The 23262-nt window shown below is 41.2% G+C and overlaps 1 protein-coding gene across 2 annotated transcripts in view; it reads left to right on the top strand.

Annotated features, from left to right (window-relative positions):
• Positions 1-556: 556 nt before the first annotated feature.
• CERS6 (ceramide synthase 6) overlaps positions 557-23262 on the top strand; it is an 89779-nt gene continuing 67073 nt past the window's right edge. Inside the window, exon 1 of one of the 2 annotated variants that reach the window (XM_056496319.1) lies at positions 557-920. In XM_056496319.1, the coding sequence (XP_056352294.1) occupies positions 751-920 (170 nt within the window). In that variant the 5' untranslated portion in view covers positions 557-750. The remainder of the gene's footprint in view (positions 921-23262) is intronic. The other variant, XM_056496320.1, reaches the window with a different exon arrangement.

Below are 23262 nucleotides of genomic sequence, written 5' to 3'. Positions count from 1 at the left end.
CGTATGCTTTCTGACGCTTTTACATGCCGCATGTACACCTGATTGCTGTACCCGCAAAGGTCAGAGTAAAGTCCTTGAATGTCTGAGGGTCCTTCCACGTGGGACAGTCCCGTTCCAGGTTAAACACCTCAGCCGAGAGGGCCGGGAGCGGCCGGGGCAGGGGTCACTCGGGGAGCGGACTGCGGGAGCCGACCCCGGCCCGTGTGGCCCTGCAGAACTCACAGAGGGCTTCTCACTGCTGCCACCCGCCTACTCCAATCGGGCCACAGCCCTTCCAGGCTGCCGGGACCCGGCCGGGCGGCGAAAGGGCGGGTGGGTGACACGGAGCGGAGCGGCCAGGGCGGCGGCGCTGAGGCGGAGGCTGCGCCCGGTGGGTGCAGCGCTGCTGCCGCCAGCCTCGGCCGCGGTGGGTGCCCCCGGGACAGGGTCCCCCTTGCTCGGGTCGCGCCACTTCGGTTTCAGGCTACGGCGCGGTCTTTCGGCAGGGGAAAGGGGCGGGGAAAGGCGGCTCCGGAGCGGCCGGCGGGGCCCCGAGCGGCGGCGGGAGCCAATGGGCGCCGCGCGGCCGTGTGACAGGCGGGGCGGCCGCTGCCCCCGCCGGGCGGGGAACCTGCACGGCGGCGCTCGGCAGCATCATCCGCGGCTGCGGGGCTGACACACGCCTCCATCCTCCTCTCTCCCGGCAGCCGCTCACACGCGCCTCGCCGCGGGCGGAGCGGAGCGAGGGGCGCCGCGGCAGACAAAGCAAAGATGGCAGGGATCCTCGCCTGGTTCTGGAACGAGCGGTTCTGGCTGCCGCACAACGTCACCTGGGCGGACCTGCAGAGCACGGAGGAAGCCACTTTTCCACAGGCGGAGGACCTCTACCTCGCCTTCCCCCTGGCCTTCTGCATCTTCATGATCCGGCTGCTCTTCGAAAGGTAACGCCGAGCCCCTCGTGCTGGGCTGGGCTGGGCGGGCCCAAGGGCAGCCGGGGAGCCTTGTCAGCCCAGCGTATTTCCCCGCCGCCGCTTCTGCCGGCCTCACCGGGCCCTTGCGTTATCCCTGCCCTGTCGGTCACGTAGCGGGCCCGATGCAGGGAGGTGGAGGGCTTCGAGAGGCAGCCAGTTGCCCTTCCCGCTGCGTGCGGCGCGGCCCGGCGCGGGCACTAGGAGGCGAGGTCTGCCCGGGAATGGGCGCAGCCCTCCCGCCACCTGCGCCGGCCGCGGCGGGCGGGAGAGAAGGGCCCACCGGCACCTGTGCGGGTCGGGGCGTCCTGTCCGCCCCCCTCACGGGAGCTCGGCGAGAGGAGCGGTGGCGGCGGGCCGCGGCGGGAAGCGGTCCCGGCAGGAGAGTTTGCCCGTGCCCCGGCGCAGGGCCGCCCTCCGCAGCCAAGCCCGCGCTGGGTGCCCGGGGCGGCGGCGGGTTCGGCGTGGGGCTCAGGTGGGAAGGGACAGTTCTTGGTGAGGGCAGCCCGGGGCAGCGCAGAGCTCTGCGTGGCAGATGGTATCAGTGAGCGGTCCGTGCCGAGCATCGGAACACTCCTGGGGCTGCCAGGAAGCTCAGTGATGAAACGCACCAGACGCTGTTCATCCCTGAACCAAACTCACCGTTCTTCGAGGCTGCTGAACTCATAAACCACGTTTCACAAATGCATAAACACGTGTATACGCATAGTTAATCGCGGGGCGCTGGGGGAGCAGTGGCGGTGTTGTGTGAGCGTTGCCGTGCGGGCGCTGGCAGGGCCGCCTGTCGCGGGGAGGCAGCTGCAGCCCAGAGGGTGCTCCCTGGAGCTCGCTGCTGCGCCGCACGACAAAGGTGCTGCTCCCTCAGCAGCTGAGAACAAAAGAAACATTCCTTATGCCAACACCTACGTGTTTTCAGCCTTGTCTTCTTAGGCATGCTATTAGGGTAGTCTAGGGAGTTACAGGAGGTCCGGTAGTTACTACGTGCCAGAGAAAGGCTGTAAAGATACTTCAAAAATGATAATACAGCTGATCTGCCAGGTACCACTTCAAATTTCCTAAGTATTCCCTCTCCCCGGTTAGAACTTGCCTGTATTCCTTGCTTGGTTGAGAGGACCATATTTGTTTTGAAAAATAAGTTGTCATGGGCTGTTATCTTCTGCGTTGCTTTACAGATTTACTAAACAACACAGAAAAAGTTGTCATCTGACTGAAAACCTGAGGTTGTGAAAAGTTAATTGAAGCAATTGAGTTAAATACTGCAATATAGTTACAGCTGGAGTAATGACTACAAGTATTTAGATTATGTCAAATAATTAAATTTTTTATGCAATCTGTATGATGTGTACTTTTGAGTGTTGAAAGTGGGTGCATGATATTGCATGTCTTGTCATCTGAACTGCAGTATGCATCACAGCAGGACTGTGTCTTGATGGAGGAATAGTTAGTCGAGAGATAGTTTCAGCCTCAAGTTTAACTCATATTTCAGCTAATACTGATATGGATGTTGTTAGCATTGTAGAAGCTACTCTGATTATGTAGTAGTTTGCATCCACTTACTCTTGTTATTTTTCTTAATAATTTAAAATAATGTTTAAATTTATTAATTTTTATTATTTTATTATTGATTTTTAATTATATTTTTAAGTGTTAATTATACTTATGGATGAGAGAACCAGTATTTTTAAAATTCGCCTGTATTCATTAGACCGATTTTGAAATTTATATCTAGAAATGTGTTTTGCTAACTTGATTGTAGGTGAGAGACCTCCAAAGATGTTTTATTAACAATTGCTTAGGCATGTGTTTTTTCCGTTTAAAATTAAAATCAATTTCAAAACTGTGCTGTGAGTGTAGGATCAGGCTGTTTTGTGTGGGATTAATCCACGCAGCATGGTGCAACAGTGATTTTTCATGTATAGCATTTTATTAAAGCAGGCTGAGCGAAAGCATCTGGACCTGATGAAAGTAGGGGGATTGTGTATGACTTTGAATGGAGGAATGATCAAGCTTTATTAGTGCCTATTGTTAATTGGTTTTTTCAGATTTCTGTGCTTTGGTTGTTGGGAGCTACAGAAATCCTTCATGCACATCATCAATTAAAGGTCTGCAATTATACAAGATTGAGAAGGGGAAGAGAGGAATATCTTTGAAATTGATTTTTTTTTTTTTTCTTTCTTCTCTCTGTTAAAATGTGGGTTTTTTTTTAATTCAAGCTGTGGATGACTGATGAATGTGCTGCATCCTGCAACATGCCCTTGCAGATGTTTAGCAGAGTCAAAGGTAGCAGCTAAAGAAAAAATAGATATAGGTTCTGTAACCCATTTGAAAAACCTGCAGTTTTATTTTAGATCTATGATTGTACTGTAGTACTGTAACATCAATGTATTCTATTTTTTTTTTTTTTGGTAAAATATCTTAATTCTAATAGAGGTGCTCTTGTAATTCTGTACACTGGTAGGTAAGCAGACACAAGATATTAAGAATCTGATTATGTGTTTTATGTCCATTATTTTCAGACTGCTTCATAGCAACTGACTGCTAGGCTGCTGGAGTTTATTCCTCTGCTTTACAGGAAGGGTTACTAACTTCATGAATCCTCACAATAGTAAGAAATATAGTTTGGGGGAGTTGGACTTCACGTATCGTTGCTTACAAAGTTCTTGACGTGTTTGGGGGATACAACTTGGCAAAGCTGCAAGGTGATATATATGTGTATATTTTATATAAGTATGTATTTGTTTGTACATACTTGCAGGTGGAATTGAAATGATAGAACTTGGAAATTTTGTTCTTTGCATATACACGTCCTATTTACAGAGTTAATCCTACAGGGATTTTTGTTGTTGTTGTTTGTTACCGGTTTGGTGAATCAGCTAACCAAGCCAAGAAAATAATCTAGACACTTCTTAATTTTTTTCTCTTTTCAAGTGAGTTACTTTTTATTCATTTCCTTGTCCCGCTATCCCTGACCAGCCCTCTTGAATGAAAGGAGAAGGTAGATTAGAACATTATTTCTATGTTCAGCTGCCTCAGCAAGTGAGTCTGATGATGATGAGTGCTCTGAAATAAGGTTTGGTCTGAGGTATAATCTCATAGCCATGAGATTTAGTGGATGTGTCTGCTGAGATTATCATAGTTATGGATGTAAAAAGATGCTGGCATATTTTAACAGCCTTTTCTCTTTTCCCTTCCTTCTCATTTATCTCTTTCTTTAAACACAAAGTAAGTTTTAGAAAACTATAATAACTAAGCACAAAGATAGTGTTACTTAGTAATTTGGAAGATGGTGGAAGTTTAGTAGTGCAGTGAATAATGTGGGAACATATTTCCCCATAGTACGTATTTGTTTTGTGTGTCTTACTACTTCTTTTAAAGGCATGTAAGCAATTAAGGACACCCTCTGTTGTAAACAAAGCCTTCAGGTAATATAAGTGCTCAATAATTAGTCTCTGTCTTCCTGGATGCTTTCCAGTTCTAGTCTGGGAAAGACAGGTTAAAGCTGAATTGAAACTGGTCTTACTAATAGCAGGGTATTGTAGTTTTGATTGGCCTAAAAAAAAAAAAAAATGGAACACCCGTTATTCTGAGAAAATACAATTTTTCTTCTTTTGTTTATGGGATAACATGGCTCTCTCCCCCTGTGCTAGACCTCACTGCTCAGATGCAGCATCCTTTCCTGAACTCCTAAGCATGTCCTCTGTGAGGAGTGTGTGCTTATACAAAAACAGTATTCACTCAGCAGTCAGTGTTCTTGTTGGACACAAAGCAAGAGGATAACACTTCTGTTTTAGAGACTTCTCTCAAGCCAGAAGTTGACTGAATCCTCCAAGACAATTTCTGACTAAACAGATTTCTGCTGTGGTCCAGCAATCTTCTGAGTCAAGTAGTCTGATATTTCTGCTTTCTTTACACTTGGCTCATCTATTGAAGTTACTAATATTTCATCTTTGCAATGTAGTTGCAAATTTATTTAATGAAATCACTCCATGAATCAGCAAACTAAGCTTATACTGCTTTTATTGTAATCTGGCCGTGATGGGGAGCAGTTCTCAAAGGTGATGCTGATATTCTGCAGTTGATGGAATGTCTCATAAGGTCAGAGATAGCTTGATTATATATAGCAGCAGCCCTCCAGCTGCACTGACTTGAGCTGAGCCAGCCACATCATTTACTACTACTCTGATCAAGAAACTGTAGACATTGAGCATGTGAAAATTCATGGCTTTTATATGAAAATTTAGTTTTGTAATGATAATTCAATCTCAAAGGTAACCTCAGCAGATTTTCATTTAGCATGACACAGTAGAATTCCTAGCGGATCTGGGTGATGTGTTGCAATGATTGTCTGGGCTTGTATAGGTATATATTTTTGCTAACTATAAAAATTCATTTGGATGACAATACATACAGTCTTACAAGTGTTTCTGGTGTGTAGTGTACACATACAAATTTGATTTTTGTACTCCCTTGGACATCTAGTATCAGTGGGTATTTTTTACAACAAAAAAGATGCTAGACAGGATACAAATTCTGGAAGAGAATGTACAAACTTGCTGTACTTCCAGCAGCCCAAAACCTCATCTGGAGAGGTTGGGTGGGGCATTGATGGTTATTTTTGTCAAAACCTTTTCCTAGGCTGTAATATTTATAGATTTTTTTTTTTTTTTGCTTACTTCCCTGTGTGTTAGGCAAAATCCGATCATTCAGGTGTAATTCATTTGTATGTAAGTGGATGCATGTCTTCTGGCAATAACTTTCTCAGTTATTTATTTATTTTTTTAATAATTTTTTTTTCATAAGATGACATGTAGGGTTTTTTCTTTTTGCTTGATTTCTATTTACTAAATACTTAATTCTGTCAAAATTGAATAGGATGTTGGAATTACTAACTTGTATGAAAAGACAGACTCTGGAAAGAAAATACCTAAAAAACCTATTTCTTTTCAACTTTAAACCAATTTAGTTTTAAAAAGTAACAATAGAGCCTTATCAATAAATAGCTTTAAAATGCGTTTATATCTTGCTGATCTGTGTTTAAGTTACTCGTTTTCTGTCATTTATTTTTTTCTTTATATAACCAGTTTTTATTTCCTATTCCATTTGGGATATTCTGTTCCCTTAAATCTATCTCTGTTCCTGTCAACAGGGTTGATCCCTGAGCTGAACAATGTTTATTTGACCATATTTTGGGGGGAGGGGGGAGAGGTTTGTTCCTTTTTCTCAATTTGTTAAATATCCCATGCCTGCAGTAGGTTGACAGTTTATTAGTATTTAGTGTTTCTGTGCCTGTCTCGAGTTGGTCTTGGAGTTTTGCAGCATAAAACTATGTAGCTTTTGTAAGTGATGTAGCCTTACATGATATCCAGTAGTATGCTTAAGACTGTAGTTGATAGCTTATGGACAGTCACATGCATATAATGTGTATCAACAATTCCTTGGAGTTGTTGATCTAACGCCTGGATTGCTTTGTGTCTCCCACCAGAGTGACTTCATTCACTTGCTGGGCACTTACAGATTTTGGGGGACAACTAGGTCAAGGGAAAGGAAGGGTCTCTGATCATGAAACATGTGGGTCTCTGATAACTTGAAACAGGAGGAATCACTAATGTCTTGCTGTAAGGTGAGCAAGTTTCTGACAATCAGATGGCCTGAGAACTTCCGTCCTCTGGGAGGAAGTGTTTTTAGCACATAGTCCTTACAGAAGACTAACTCTACACCCCATGGCGTCCATCAGTTTCTGGCAATGCCTTTCTGGTTATTCTGAAGTACTCTAATTGCAGCCAGGGTGAGAGAACTGGACTATTTAGCACAGTCGGTTGTAATCTTAGAGATGGTTTTTAGGTGGACCTGTAACACAAAGTTGTGACTTCTGCACAAAAACTAGAAAACGGTATTTTTTTCTACAAAGTTAATACCTGTCTTAATAGCAAATTCTGCTGTTGTTAAGCTTTAAAATGTCTAAGCAATTGTAAAGCCTCATGTAACTATTATTGATGTAGCTCAATCAAATTTTAACTCTTGAGGTAATTGTATAATTACTTAAAAATTCAAGAATTGTGAAGGAGTGTAACATCCAGTTAACCATGTTATGTGTGTTGGCCATTTATCCAAGTTATGTTTTGCACAGGGAGAAATGAAATGCTAAGGGTCTCCAGACTACCTTGTATTAATGAAATATCTTTCAGGTTCACTAACCTAAAGTTCATTTTAATATTATTAATGATGCACATTAAAGTTTGGTCTGAAGTGATGAAGAGCCTTCTTTGCGCTCACAGGTCACACTAGGATAGTTAAAGCATAATCCCTAAACCACTTGCATTTTTTCCTCAATGCTAGTGCAGTAGAAGATTTCTTTTAATAATATCTTCACTGTATTGGTTTCTCCTGTATGGATGAGGACAATAACCTGTAGTACTATATTAAAAAAATAAATCTACCTAACATAGTGAACCCTATTGCACAAACGGAGGTTAGAGCTTGGAATGTGTTCATTGCCATAAAATCTTGCATTCTTGAGGCTATTAGAGTATTTGTGCTTGCAGCAGTGTTTATCATTTGCAAAAGCTAGTAGCTCTATTTTTATCAATAATGAAATAACATAACATTTGGTGTCATCAAATCTATTCACTGCCCAGTTGCCATCCTCTGAGATAAACTCAGTATTTTTAGTTTCACAAGCAGAAAGAGAAAAAGGCTTAATAGAAATGATGCTGAAATTCTCACTTCAGCTTTGGGATCTCTTTTCACTGCTTTTCCTGACTGAATTCAGTTCTACATGACATAAAATTCAGATACCTGAACTTTCATTGGGACTGTTACTATGTCCATGGGACTCCTATCTTTTCACTGAGAAGAGATTAGAAGCAAAGACTACTCTGATTTTGCTTTCCTATGTTGTTTGACAGAACTTTAAACTATGAGAACTGCTTTTGTACCAATACTGTCTACCCTTGAAATGGTACAAATGAGCTAAACTGCCTGGGCTAAGGAGAGATGCTTTCCTGCAGTGGCAGGGAATTGCTTATTTGGAAGACTGTGCTCTATAGCTCAAAGTAAAGAGCTTACTCAAAGGAGTTTCTGATCACAGACGTAATGTGAAAGGAAGATCACAGTGGTGCGTTGTAATATCCCTTGTGCTTGCTTTTCCTTGTGTCTGTTGTGACTGTGTGATGTACTGATGAGATGCAGTTGCCTCCATGGTTGGGGATAGACTGCTTGGTGTGCCTTTATTCAGGGGACTGCTCAAACAGGTTATGTTCCTTAACATGCACAGAAATTAGCCTTGATATGGCAACTGCTGAAACATCGTAAGTGGGGAGCGTAAATGTGGAATGCTAGTCTAAACCAGTGGGCATTACAGTGTGACAAAGCAGACAAAATTAAATCTACACAAAATGGAACTGAGCTCAGAAATTTTTGGGCTGGTGGGTGATCTCGGGTAGCACTTCTCAACCAGGAGAAGACCTGTGCAGCTGGGGAGCTGGAGGGCTCCAGCTTCTCATCAGTTTACTATCAGTATTGTGGCTTTCCTGAGCTCTGTTGTAGCAGATGAGATCAGTGCTTTGTCAAGACCAGAATCCCCCTTGGAACTGGTAAGACCAGTTGTTTCTGTTGAAAACGAAGGTCTAGGAAATGAGTGGGTCATGAATATGTGCCTATTGACAAGCTTTTCTGCATTTGTCCATTAGCTTTTCTCAAACTTCCTGCTTCAATACTTGTGGTTGTCCAAAGCATGCTGCTGGATGAGATGGTCAGGTCCAGCAGGGTATAATTAATTCCAGTTATGGGCATCATATTGGAAAGAAATTGTTGAGAAAAAGAAAAGCAGGTGGTTAGACCACAAGCAGAAACGTGTTGTGTATGTATTGAAGCAATAATTGAGTGGTGATTGAGTGGTTGATTCTTATCTGTCGTGTTTTCCCACACAGTGGTATGAGAGAAGGGTGAGAACTGATATGATAAGAGAGTAGCCTGAAAGTGTGAACAATTCCAGTGCCAAACATTTCCCAGTCTTACAACACTTATACTAAATTAACAGTGATTGCATTGTTATGATGACAAATTGAACTGTAGATGGAGTCCTGGGAGTGCTGGTGGGCAGAGATTCTTAATGGTGTACAGTTGAAAGGACAAGAGGCAGCAAGCAATTGATATGCAGGAAATTTTGTTTAAACAAACTTTTACTTGGGATGGTGGTGAAACATTGTGACAGGTTACCCAAAGAGGCTGTGGAGTCTCTAGTTGTGGATGTACTTGAAAAACATGGGCATAGTCCTGCACTGATTGAGCATCCAGTGGACTTGGTGATCTCCAGAGGTCTCTTCCAACCTTGGCGATGGTGTGAAATCACAAACCTTACTGAATGACATCAGTGCAGGGCTCCAGGGCGCTCCTGAGATCTGTGTCTGCATGAAGTTTGTAAACTGTGTTGGAAAACTGAATAGAAGAGGATTAAGTTGAAGTTCACTGAAAACCTATAGAAGAAAATTAGGGCAGAGCACATAACATTTAATTGAGTGGACATATGGATTTTCCATTTTTGGTAGGATGAATCTTTTGGTTTTATTGTAGTTTGGTGTATGAGCAGATGAGATGTAAATTGAGAAATAGATGTTGACCTCTTCTACCTAAGGCAGGAATTACCTTATGGGTACCCAAAATGAAGTCTGAGTTGCTTTGAAATAAACACATTCTATTCCCTTCTAGGATCAATGCTTTGAGTCTCCTACATCATGAAATTTGATTATAACAGGCCATTTTCAGGATAATTTTAGTTTTGTTCCACTTAAGTTGTTTCTTTTCTATACTGAAATATCTGTAAGATAATTTTGGATTTGAAAAAAATCATGGAAAGAAGTGCTTAGATGACAGAAAGCAGAAATCACATGCCTTACTGGAAAAGCTTTTATTCCCTTTTTGTTCAGGATAGTAAGAGTAAATCAGACTTAGGGGGGAAAAAAGAGAAGCCAATCTTTAGTTTCACATTTGCTAATTCTTTATTTTGGTAATAAAATACGCAGTTGAAAATATATTTGTGTATGTGTGTGACAGAGGGCAATTTATATACCACAGTGGCATCAAATCACTCTGATGCAATCTGCTTTTTTTCTATTTTATTTTTAATATCATTTCATCAAAAAATAGTTGTAAGGAGTGGATGTGAAATATTGACTGCTCTAGAAAATTAGATATTTCAAAATGTCACTTTATGGAGTGATAATGAAACAGTTTGATATTTGACACAAGAAACATATCTTTCCTGCTAATTAGAGGTACTGTCATGTGTGCTAATCTGGAATTGTTATTTTCTAGAGCATTTATAGGAAACATGAAAAATACTTGGTTTTCTTCCAGTTTGGAATGCAGTGGAAAGTTAGAAATGTCAAAATTTCATCAGGAACAGATGTCCTGGCTTTCAGCCAACACAGATAAATGGGTTTGGTTACAAGACAAGGATGTAGAGTTAAAAATGAGATCTCTATAGCATTGCCAGCCTCCAGAATCACACATTCTTCACCAGAGTTAACAGTTTGTATCATGCATGATACACAGGAAGTTTAATTGTGTTTTTCAGTTTGTTTGGTATTTTATTGGAGGAAAAAAATACCTCTTAACATATTGATTTTCTTGAAAATAGTCTGATGGTTTGTTAGAGTCATGGCAAGAGTTTGAATCTCTAGCCTGACATTTACCTTCAGTTGCCAAGATGAAAAGTGCACAAGCAGAAACAGAGCACTACTTCATCTTGCTTGCTTTTCCATTGAGACCTGACTCCAAGGTTTGAAGAGAACTCGGCCACTTGTATCCATCACATAAGTATTCCTTGTGTTTTGCCTTGTTTCCTGACAGGAATAATTCAGGTGTAACACCAGAGTGGTTTAGAGCTTTAAATATCAATAACAAATCTCTTAAGTAAATTGCCTCATAGGAAAGAAACTTCAAGTTTACCTTAAAGCATCTGCTTTTGCACTTATTTTTAAGAGTTCTCAAGGGTTTCAAACTGATCCTAATTTTATCACGACTCTTTCTTAGTTTGGTATGAAAACAATGTGTTGGTCATCCTCATCTCAAAATGTTTCACATGTTTATCAGGAGCAAACCATCACTTCTTTCACATTTTCTTTCTATAAAGTCCTATGTCTCTAACAGGATTTTTTTTGCAATTGTTTGAAAATAACCCAAGGTCATTGACTAAGAAAATGACATCTGCTAAATAATCTATCATCCTCTTCCAGCTCTCAGACTAGAGCACAGCACATTGAGAAACTATGTATGGAGAGGAGCTATCTGTCAAAGCAAAGATGTGCCAGCTATGTGGTCCATTAAGTGATTCTTTCATCTCAGTCCTGCATATCCACTGTTTTGTGTACAAAATGCAAAGGACCTCTGCTTCCCTTGAATACCCGTGGCTGACTTGGGGCCTTGACCTCAATAGGAAGCTGTTATTATGGATTCTGTTTCACTTTTTTGTTTATTTATGATGGTGGGTTTCTGTCTGGGGGAAGGCTTGCTGGAATGAAGAGCCAAGGCAGTAGTATCCAACATCTTATTTTTTCTTTTTGTTCACATGTAGAAATTTCAAAAAAAAAGTGAAATTAGTTCATCTTCATATATAAAAACAGTCTTTGGAATCCAGACATTACCACTTACATCTTGTCTTCTTTTTCAGACTTATATTAACTTCACTTGGGGCTCCTGTGAATCTCTTGCAAAGCTTTAGGCCTGCCTGATGCACATGGACTGGTAAATCCTAAATCATACATGAAAAAATAAGGGTCGGGGTTTTCATGCTCCCATCCCAGTGACTTTGTCGAGTTTGCTGTGAAACATCCTGGAGTCTATACATCAGGCTAGTTGTTGGTGTTCCAATGTTAGCATTTGTTTTCCTAGATGAATTTTTAATATAAAAAGAGCATTGATTTTGTGAAACTGTATTACAAGCATAGAGAGTTTTGTCACACAGTCTTATCAGACTATTTTCGTACAGTAAGGTCTGCAGGAGGTGTAAATTACAATTTCTTTGAGGGTGGTTGAACTGATTTGAGGGTCTGTATTACGCTTAAATATTATTTATTTGCTCAAATTTCCTGAGTCTGATCTTCTGCCTATATAAATTAGAAATCAACTTTTGCTGAGTTCTGGTGTTTGTTTTATCAGCATATAGCTTCTGTGAAAGACCAGAAATCTTATGACATTATGCGTGGTCATGTGTAGCTGTGGAGTTTTAGTACTATAGTAATCTTACCTAGTAATTAGGTTGCTGTTTTAGTAATTAGGAAGCAGAAACAATTCTATCTCTATAACTATATATACATGTATATATAAATATATAAATTTTCCCCCCTCTTCCATTTTTTCAGGACTAGTAGTATGTAGCAGTATACAGCCAAAAGTATTAATTTTGTCTGGAAATCCACACACAAAACGTTGATTAATATTTGATGTCAACTAGAATGACTTGCTGTTTTTTCACAGGGTGAAAAGTGCTCCTACATGCTGTAGGGAGATGGAGCAGTGAAAGGGACCATGTGCTAGCCTTGCTACTCCTTCCCCCAGTCCCTTTAAGGAGAACATCTCTAATAGTGACTGAAGACTGAGCCTGCTGCTCAGTGACAGGCTGCTGGTATGCACCTTGTAGGCAGCTTTCCTGTGTCCTGCCTCAGTTCTGCTCTTGCACAAAGATATTTTATAGTGGAGAAGAAGGTTTGATACATCTGTGCAGTGGTTGTAGCTCCTGTCTACATGTATAGAGTGGCCTGGAAGTAGTATTCAGGTGTTGCCCTAGCAGGCAGTGTGCTGCAACTGCATTGCTGTCAGTCCATGTGACAGGTAGTTTAATGTGAACCCAGGTGTTCTATGTAAACTGTAGTCATTTCCAGAGTAACAATATAAGCAGCTATTAAGAGCTCTGAGGACAAACAAACAGAAAAAGAAAAGTGTCATCCTCATGATGATGATGATAATGTTTCTTCCACATGTGATGCTTTTGTGATTTAGAGAGTACAATGGGGTGTGTGTACATGTTGATATTAAAATAGTTTATAATGATGACCTCCATGACTGTCTCAACAAGTCTGCCACTCTGCTTCACAACAAGGCTTTTTTTGGCTTGCCTGGTAGTGCTGCAGGTATTTGTTTACACTGACTGACATAAAGAGGCCTCTGAATGAGTACACTTGCATAATGAGCAGTGCATTAATTGGATCCACCCTGTATTTCCTTCCAGCTTCCATTCACTGGGCTTTCTTCAGTTGAAGGCTTGGCAAATGTTCCCTCTCAGCTTTGCCTACAGAGGAGTGGTTACCAGCCAGGAAACTTTATCACAGGAGTGGGCCTTGCATCCTCCTGGCCCTCCACACTTCTCGCCTGTGGGAGAGTAATAAAAATTATGCTGGTCTGTTTTTGCTGTTGATGTTGAAAGAGTGAGACCCCTGACCTCAGGAGGTCTAAATTTGAATATTATAATCAAATAGAGGACTAAAACTTAGTGTTGTGTTTTCTGCTGATTATTTTGAGTAATCTTTTATATGACCTGGGATCCTTTTTTTATCATATGAGCATAACTACAGTAACTGCTTATTGCTGCTAAAAAGTTTTCATATTTTGTAGTGAGAACTATCACAGATAACAAGTAGTTTTTAGAACTTAATGCAGAGTGAGCCATCCTGCTGAACTCCTAAGCTCTTTTCCCCTTGGACAGTTTACTCTAGTCTTACAGGTGCAGTTGGCTTCTGTCCTAGAATAATTTCAGAATGTGTCTGGAGTATGTGAGGATAGAGCAGAAGCAGGAAGATGAAAAATTTCACCTTCACATTGCAGTTTGATGGGATAATTTTCTCCCCCTCTCTTAAATAAGACTTACCTGTATAAGGTCTCAGTGATTGGCAGTGGCTCTCAACTGTATGAAGCCTCCACTTCTAGAGGAGTACCATTAATCAGTCCCATTCCTGATTTGACAAGGGCAGATATGGAATAAGATGAAATTAACTACAAAACATGCAGGGCTTGTGGGAATCTTTACCAGAAATCTGTTTTGGAGAACTCAGATCTTGAAAATAAGCACTTACAACTCTAAGCTCTAACAGCCACCGAAGAGTTAACATTTTTTACTTAACACCTTCTTGAATGTTGTCTTGCCTGGAAATTTTCTAGTTTATTGTTTAAGAGAAAGAAAAGAAACTCTTCATGGTAGCAAAATGCAAGCTGTCAGACTATCTTAATTTTAATGGTATCACCTTGCTTTACTGTCCATTTACAGTGTGCCCAGGAAACTCATACACATTTTCTTTTCTCATTTCTTACCTCAAAAACGGTATTGAAAGCATAGTAATAGCAACAATAGTAATAATGGAGTTAATTATTTGCTGGTTTTGAAAGGGTATTTTCTGATGCAGGTCTATAAAGTGAACTTAATGCATATGAACAGTTGAGAAAGGTCTGAACAATAATACGATGGCTGCATCCCTGCCTGTATCTAACAAGGCTGTGTTAAAATGGAAAACCAGCAGAAGGAAATGCTGATGCAGTTCTGCATTAAGCATGGGATAATGCTTGGCATGAGAACCTGGGAGCCGAGGAGGGCTGCTGTGTGTGGCAGTGCTCTGTACCAAAGAGATGTGTCCTTTTATTTGGCTTGAAAGAAATAAATTTTCTAGCTCATTAAAAATATGGATTTTAATAATGCTTTTAACCTGAATGATATCTAGGACACAAAATAAAAAGTACTTAACAAAGTTATACGCTTGTAATTGTTGTGATTTTAATGAAGGACTTTTCACTCTTAGGCTTTATTTATGACAGTAGCACACTAGTGGAGTGTGCTTCAGCTTTCAGTTTGCAGTTCTAGGTATAGATTCTGGTTCTGCACCTGGATTATTTATAGCATAAACAAAATAATGATAAAATATAAGTTTTAGTCCTGCCTGCAGAACAAGTTCAGTGAATTTGGCATTCCAAAGCCTATTAACAGTGTTAAAAGAATGAGTAATAAAAGCAGAAGTTGGAATACTTCTGTGCCATCAATAAATATTTGCATCTCGGATGACAGATCACGACAAGTCAACCCCCTCATGAGTGTGAGTAATGTAGATAATTTTTGTGGAGATGCAGTGCAGCAACCACATGATTTGTGGTGTGACAATCTGCTGCTCTTCAGTATCTTGACACTTCTGTTGCTTACTTGGAATTTAAAGTTTTGAGAACTAATTACTCACCAAACTCTTCCTGTACTTGCTAGGTAAAAATCGTGAATGGAAGAGTGAGGACCAGAGGTGGGAATGGGGCAGAGAAGTAAAATTGGAAGGAGCACACAGGTGTTTTCTGGAGTGTGGGAGAGGGGAGTGGGACTAAGGATACATTGTGTGTGGGGAAAACATGACTGTGGTGTAAGTCTGTGCACTTGGGCGGAATGTGGTGTAACCAGGCATGCCCGTTTGTTTGTGTCACCAGAAACAATGTGTTTGCAACTATTCCCTTCAGATACACTTCTACTTTCAAAGATATATGAGAACACATATATCCTAAGCAAGGAAGAGGCTTGATGGCTTGATGTGTACATTTCTTGTCTTCCTCAAGTTTTTCATGAAGCAGACCTGAAAATTCTTCAGAAGAATTCAAATTTTACTCTTTTTTGGCACTAAGAAAGCTGTAATGTTTGTATAGTTGCAGTCCTGTCCCACGTGGGAAGGTGTAGCATGCCCAGGCACCACCCCGGCCTTCTTGCAAAATCTTTAATGAAGACAGGTGATAACTCGGAGATGCCAGCAAAATGATTATGGACTGGTATTTATTTATCTCCTCTGCTGACATCTAGAAATCTCTTATTTGGGAGGGACAGCACCCTTTCTTCTCTTTCCAAATTAAGTCAATAATAACCTTCTAGGTTTGGTTGGAAAATGTAGGTGCTGTTATTTCTGGAAGATCTTCGTGATAGATTGGAACTTTGTCATTCACTAGAATCCTGGTGAATGACCTGGATGGTCAGTGAGATCAGAAACTGGTCTGAAAGAGTTCCAAGAACGGAGGAGTTACAGCTGAGGTGACAAACCTCGATACAGCCAAGAACAATAGAAGACTTTGAGCATGGAGCGAGTAGGTGAAATTTGAGGCTGGTGGGCCTTTTGAGAAAGAGAAATATTGTTATTATATATATATATATATTATAATATTGCAATGAGTTGTCTAAAGTGGATTTTTCTTTGCCCATTGCAACTGCCTGACAAACTCTGCTGTTGGCAGACCAGGACTGATAAAAGGATTCTTGATTTTAAGATAAAGAACATTTCTGATCAACTAGGCAAGGCATCCTTCATGTTCTTAAGCTATCACAGTACAAAAGTACTGCTTAAATCATCTGGGGAACCTACTAGTGTGCTACTCTCATGACTTGATTAGCACTAAAAGTTTCTTTTATGACATTAAGAATAATGCCAAATAATGGTTCTTGTTATATGGTGTGCTGTAAGGGGGGATGTGTGCCTGTGTGTGTGAGAAAAATGGTAATGTTCTCTAGTAACCCAGAACAGTTATGATTGCCTGGATCTTCTAGAAGCACAAGATGTTTTCAGCAATTAATTTATAGACTGAGCAGATGTTCATTGTGGCAAGAACCCAATAAAGGACAAGAGCTGTTCTCTGAAAGACTCATAGATACTTTCCCAATAACAGGCTTAGGGAAAAAAAAATCTGCAAAATTATTTTCTTATTGAGAAACACTTATTTCTTAAAGGACATCTTTGTTTTTCAGTAGACTATCAGTCATAAGATATATTAATGATCTAACAGAAGGCATTTAAACAGTTGAAAAAATTCACTTTCTTTACTTAAAATATGAATGTTCTTGAGAGCTATTGTTAAATTCTATAAAAGATTAGTTTGAGCAGCTTTTTTAATAAATTAAGGAAAAAGTAATTTTTGTAATTTCAGCCAGTATTTTAGAAGTAACAATAAACTTGGCATCATATAGGAAGCAAACCTAGCTGACATTGTTGATGTGCTAGATATCGTTAAACAGAAGCACCAGTTTCTGATTGATTTGTGGAACAAGAAACCATACTCATGAAAATGAAGTTTCTCAAGTTATTTTAGAATTTATCAATTGAATAGGATAGTGAAAAAGCACCTTTTGAATCTCAGTGTTTCTCATTCTGGGACAGTATTTAAAATGAAAGATAAATGAAGGAAGTATATTTTAGGTAAATACAGTCATACTATCTTACCACAAATGACAAAATTACACAAAATGAGCTTTGCATTTTTCTAGAAGCAAAAGATCTGTTTTAGACCATTATGCATGAGCACAGCTCAAGGAGAAATACTGAGCATTAAAGTACAGGCTTCAAAACTGAGTAAATACACCAAATGTTGCTACCTGACAATGTAGTGGTTCCAGAATATTTTGTTTCACAATTCTCTTACAAATGCTTGTTATTTCTAACTTACATTGCTGTCTCCTTATATCTACCTCAACAATTCCATCACTGCCATTTCTTTGCTTGTCTTCTGATCCAGTATACATTCAACAGAGATTTCAAATTCCTAATGTCTTTCTGGGTTCAGATCCAAAATGCTTCTCCCCTATAAATGTGTCACTGTCAAAAAACCTAATGAAACAAGCATGAATCAATCAGCCCAAAAAAGACAGCCCAAACGTTTTCCTTAGGATTTCGGTAGTTGTTTATCTAAGGTACTGGGCAATAATTGTTTATGGCTTTCTGAGTTAAGGGTGAAAAATTATTCAAGACAATGAAAATTCAGCTGTAACTGCTGTAGATAAGATACTACTCAGAAACAAGGGCTACATGGGGCTGGTTTAGATGAGTTACGTGTAGCGTAGCCTTAGCTTCAAAGGAATTTAGCCAAAGGCAGGAATGGTAAAAGTAAAAAAAAAAAAAAAGATCAAGACAAAGGCTCCCTGTGCACCTTCTAGAATTTAGGTTGCAATCTGTGTAGTCTGCTACTCAGCTGTATACTGTGCTCCAAATGGCTTTTCTGGGTGGTCTATGATAGTCCTGGGTTTCCTGGTGAGAGAAAAAGGTTTTAGCAGCTCAATAGAAATTCTGCATAGTACCCGTGTGGAAAGTGAAATTATGATTCCATTGATTTGAACTAAAATGGCTCAAGACTGGTTGTGAATTTTGCCACCCAGATCTGCATGTCACATCCCACAAGAGTAATTTTTTTTCATCAAAGCCACAGAGTGAGGCACTCCTGGGTAACAGCAGCACCCTCCCCTCTGCCCACAGCACTTGCTTTCCCACAAGGGGAGTCCCTTGGCTGCTGTCCCATCCTCATCACATGGAAGGGAGCAACAGCAGCAGCACACAAGGCTGCTGTCACCACATGGTTAGAGGAATTTCTTGCCAGTAAGAGTTGGGGCTGGTCCACGCTGGCCTTCAGCTGTCAGTCAATGTCCTGTGGCCCTGTGGCACTGGTATGGAGGTTGTGGTATGTGGCTTGCCAAACCAGTTAGGTTGGCCATCACTGCAGTAAGTCAGGAAGTTGATTTCTTCGCCTTCTTGCAAGAACTTGTCAGGTAGCATATTGCATGTGGTGGAAATAGGGTTCAAGAGTAATTTTAGTATTTGCCTGATACAGAATGGCTTTCTTTTATGGTAGTGAAATAGGGTCTCTTCTGTCTCTGTTACAGGAGAGAAATTAATAAAAATGAGTAAGCTGAAATTGTACTGACTTGGTCCCTACATTTGCTGAAGACTTAAAAACCTGCTTAGTGCCTTTGTGACAGTAAATATATGAATTCCCATGTGTGAGTCCTTTTCTCCAGACAAGAATTGTTTAAACATACAGAGGGTGATGAGTAGATATAAACCTGGTATTATAGTTTCTCTTTGAACTCTCTAGTGTCAAAATGGAGATATTTATGAGATTTCTAAAACTGTTCACCATGAAACTGTACAAAATACACTAGCAAGATGTCATTAAAAGCAACAGATGCTATTATGGTTTTGCTGCAAGCACAGTGAAAGTGAAAGCACAGCAATTCTTCTATTTTTGCCTCTTTCTAGCCTATATTTGTCCATTTCTTGCCCCTTTCCTTCTACATCTATTTTCTGACATGCATCATTTATTTGATTGCTAATGGACCCTAGCAGCATTGAGTACATGTGCTCTAGGATTAGGATTTGTGAATAGGAAACACTATAATGATTTAATTTTCCCCCCTTCCATCTGTAGTTGCACAGATGACCCCCCCCTCCCCGATATGTACCAGGCAGAAGCAACTCAAGACCTGCATGACAGGTCTGCTAATTGATTTCTTCAATAACTGCTGAAATCTAAAGGGGAGGAGGGCTGGGGAGGAATGGCAGTGAGGTTGACTAGCAAAAGATTTGACCTAGTTTTTTCTATCTGCATGGCTGTGCAGACAGACTCAATTATAAATCTTCTGCTTTAGAAGAGCTTTTTTTTTTTTTTTTTCCCTGTATGAACAGCTGCATTGATTTTGAATGTTCCAGTTTGGTTTGTTAAAATGTAAAATTTTGTCATCGTTGTATATAGTGTCATGAAATATGCATGTGTGGTGAGGAAATAAGGGAAGGCACCTACTTCTGGTGGTTGCTGTGGGGTTTGCTGCTTTCTGCCCTGCTGCTTGATCTTCTGCATGACATTACATGCTTGGGTTTTGTCCTGCCTGCAGTATTACTACATATGGGAAATACACTCACTCCTTGCATAGGAGTTATGTGGTACTGCTTTGCACACAAAGCTAAAGGAGGCTGAAAGACTTTTGTTTTAAAGTTTTTTATAGCATCCCTAAACTAATAATTTGGCCTTCTTATATCTATTTATACCACTTGCCCTGGCCTTTGCTTGGTTTGCTTGTTTGTTTATTTTTCATTCCTTATTTAGCAGTGAAGCACCAGGGATTAGTACTAAATTCTGCAGCAGCATGGGGATTCATGACAGGCTTTGACAAGAGCTTTGATCCTCCAGATGCTCTGAATAAACATTACAACAGACATTTGAAGGGGGATGTTCAGTTGCTGGATAGGTTTATGTATAATGTTTTTCTTCCTTTTGATTACAGATTCCTTCTAGAGTGCTTGGTTAACTGAACACATGGCTCTGGTGTTGGCCAACAAGGGATTTTTTTACCTGTTCTGCATTTCTTAATAACTGGTTTGGTTCTTGAGCCTCTTGCATCTGCTGCAGGAAAACCATAACCAACTGAAAACCAGGAACCTGACTTCTGTTCCTGAAGCTGCAGTGAGATACAGCTGAAACAGTATCAGGAGATTGTGTAAACCCATCCTTGCTGGTTACAGCCTGGCTTCCTCTCTCTCTGCCTGGAGGCTCTCTTTCATTGTGCAGTAGGCAATGGCCCTGGAATATGGCTTTATGCTGCTTTGCAGTTTCTTGCTCTTTGCTTGTGATCTCTGCTCCCTTATGGCACTGGCTGTGGCTCCTGTGTTGGTTTGTGCCAGCTGGAGACGCTATTGAAAAGGGCGAGAGTTTGCAGCTGGCAAGGAGGGCTGGCAGTGATGGGGAGAGAGCACAGCAGAGGTGGTGCTTGGACCAGGGGAGGTTCTGTAGGCTTCATGGGAACTCCTCCCATAGCCAACCTGTGCGTCAATCAACAATACTGCCCTGCGTTAGGCTTGGGAATGGATACATACTGCTGTGACCTTGGTGAAGCACCACTCATCAGCCCTCCTTCTTCCTCCCCACTTTGGTTTGCAAGGGCTTCTCTCTGAAGCTGGAAGGATATCCCTGTACGTAGAAGCTGATCTTGCAATGGAATAATTTCAGCACTGTTTCCTATTCTAAAGGAAAATTCGGGATTGTGCCATAGTTCAGGGTATTCTGAACACTTTTGCTTTTCTTTGTGTGCCTGGCTGTAGCTGGTGGAGTCAGCAGCCATGCTTTTTGGGAGCCAGGCTGTGTCAGTAACATTTCTCTAGGGGATGATGACTGACACGCATGTCAAGAAAATTACTCTCAGCCCCAGGAGCTGAAGGGAGGTGTCTGCTCACAGGAGCTGCTCTGAGTATCCTTCTTTGGCATCATGTCTGCTGGCCTGACATTCCCAGTCCTGCTCTGAGCTGAGGTACTTGGTCATGTATCTTGGATGTAGACATCATGTCTAATTTGGTCTCAAGGGAAGACAGAGTTTGGTCTGTGATTCTCTGTGAAGATGGTATTGACCATGTGCTCAGTGCTTGCAAAGCCTTGCTGCTGTTCAGGCACTGTGCAGATACTTAACTGACATGCATCTTGAGTGTTTTGGACTGTATGCAACAGGGGAGTGTGAGGGTCTTGGCACCACACTGGCCAAGTTTATATGGGGGCTATAAGTTTGTAACATCTGGATTTGCCTGTGCAAATAGACTGTCATGGGAAAGACTTCAAAATGAGTCCTGAAGTAACTCCTGCCTGGGTATTTCTCCTCCCTATTCCATCTTCTCCTTTCTTTGTCCTCTTGCCAAGTGTACAGCACTCCACAGTTCAAATGCAGCAATATTACACATGGCTAATCTCTAACCCAGCTGGGTGAGAGACTGGCTGTCGCTTCCATTTGAGTTGTCAGATGAACAAACTAGATAACATTCTGGATAGGCTTTGTGCATTTTTGGCTGAAGTGCCTCATAATTGTCCATGCACACCAGAATGCACAGCTTACTGCAGTACCCAGAGCAGTGGGAAGAGCTCTGAAGATCTGTGGCAGAGCTGATCCCCAACGAGGCAGTGTGTTTGTGTCTTATGTTCTGCTGGGAGGGTTTTGGTGGTTGGGCGAGCTTCATCTGTGCCCTCACAAGCATGCACTCTGCTGCTTTGCTCAAACTGCCCCCAGACATTGCCATCAGAGCTTGTTGTAAGGGCAGGTTCTTTCCTTCTTAGTTAAACTCTAAAACAGGAGTTATTTGTTAACTAACCTTAGAAATTATGTTTCTTGCCATTAAAAAAATATAACTGACGATCTACAATTGTGTAAAAATCTTCTATAATGATATAACTCATTTGTATTCCCAGTTTTGGTTTTCATCCCAAGCAGCATGTACTGTGCTGTGTTTAAAAACAAATAAATAAGCAAGGCAGTTCTAATGATCCAAAGGAGATACAAACTCTTATGGCAACCTAAACAAGAATACAAAGAGTAACAAATACTTGCCACTTGAAGGTTTTGAGTAGGTATTATCTTACATGTAGTTTGTGACCAGCCAGGGCAGATGGGTACTCTGTCTAGTTTTCAGCATGAGGCATCCTACTTCTTTCTTTCAAGCTCTGAATAGTAAGAAGCCTCTTTTTCTGTTACGATCTTAGCATCACTTAGTTGTGGCATCGATTAGCAACCACTGGGGGACAATGTTACAGTGTCAAGTCAGGTTTTCTTAAGTGCCCAGTTCTTTTTTTTCTTCAACATCTTCTGGTAGAGGTGGACGTTTATATTACCATACTCTTAGGGTACCATGTTTTAGTCAGGTGCCCTGTAGTCAGGTGTCATTTGAAACCGTAGTGTGCTAAGTTGCTGACAAAAATCTTGTAATGAGCTAAAAGAAAATATGATTGCAACAGTTTCTTGTGTGTTTTGATGTAGAAAATACACTTGCTTGTGAATCCTAAGTGTAAATCATTCAGAAATACCCAAGATATGAGATTATTTCTTTACTTTCACTTGACACATGCTGCAGCATGTTCAAACACTGTCAAAACCAGGGGGCCAGCCTTGTTGTTGCACAGAGCTCCTCTAGATGGCTGGTGCTGTGCATGCAGCTCTCCAGTGCATCCTGTGGCACGGCTCCCTTCCCTGGCTGTGGTTTCTGGCTGCAGCAGCCCAGGGAGTTGTTTCCAAAGTGTCGTTTGGGTGATCCGCTAACAAATCCTATTATTCGTTAATGGGATTTGTTCTTGCACTGTTTTGTCCTATCACTAATTGTTTATCATGCATTAGGAGTACAATGAGATGCCTGTCAGCTGTGTTTTGAGCTTTTTGTGTGCAAGACTCATTGTTTGCCTCTGATGGCAGGTTTTGCTTTGGGACAGCCTTAGTGTGGAAGGCAGAAAACATAAGGCTCTGCGTTTCAAACACTGCAGTGTAGTATTTCCTGCACTCTGGTAGGCAATAGTTTTCCCAACTTCCCAAGGTAGGGTCAGAGGGTCAGTAAACTCATTTGGAGGGTTGGGTGTTCTGCACTTCTGCATACAGAGCTGCAGCTGCCTTCCAGATTGCTTCCCTGCCTTTCTGAAAGAGTGTCCTGCTGAGCTGGCAATCAAACAAGAAAGCTTTAAGAATATTCAGTAATAGACTAGAAAGGTGAAAAGTACAGGAAGACCTGGAAGCTAGTGAGGCCTAGTTGCT

Source organism: Oenanthe melanoleuca, chromosome 7 (assembly GCF_029582105.1).
Source record: "Oenanthe melanoleuca isolate GR-GAL-2019-014 chromosome 7, OMel1.0, whole genome shotgun sequence".
Taxonomy (NCBI): Eukaryota; Metazoa; Chordata; class Aves; order Passeriformes; family Muscicapidae; genus Oenanthe; species Oenanthe melanoleuca.
The sequence above is the reverse complement of the archived record's forward strand: the minus strand, read 5'-3'. Positions and strand labels throughout refer to the sequence as shown.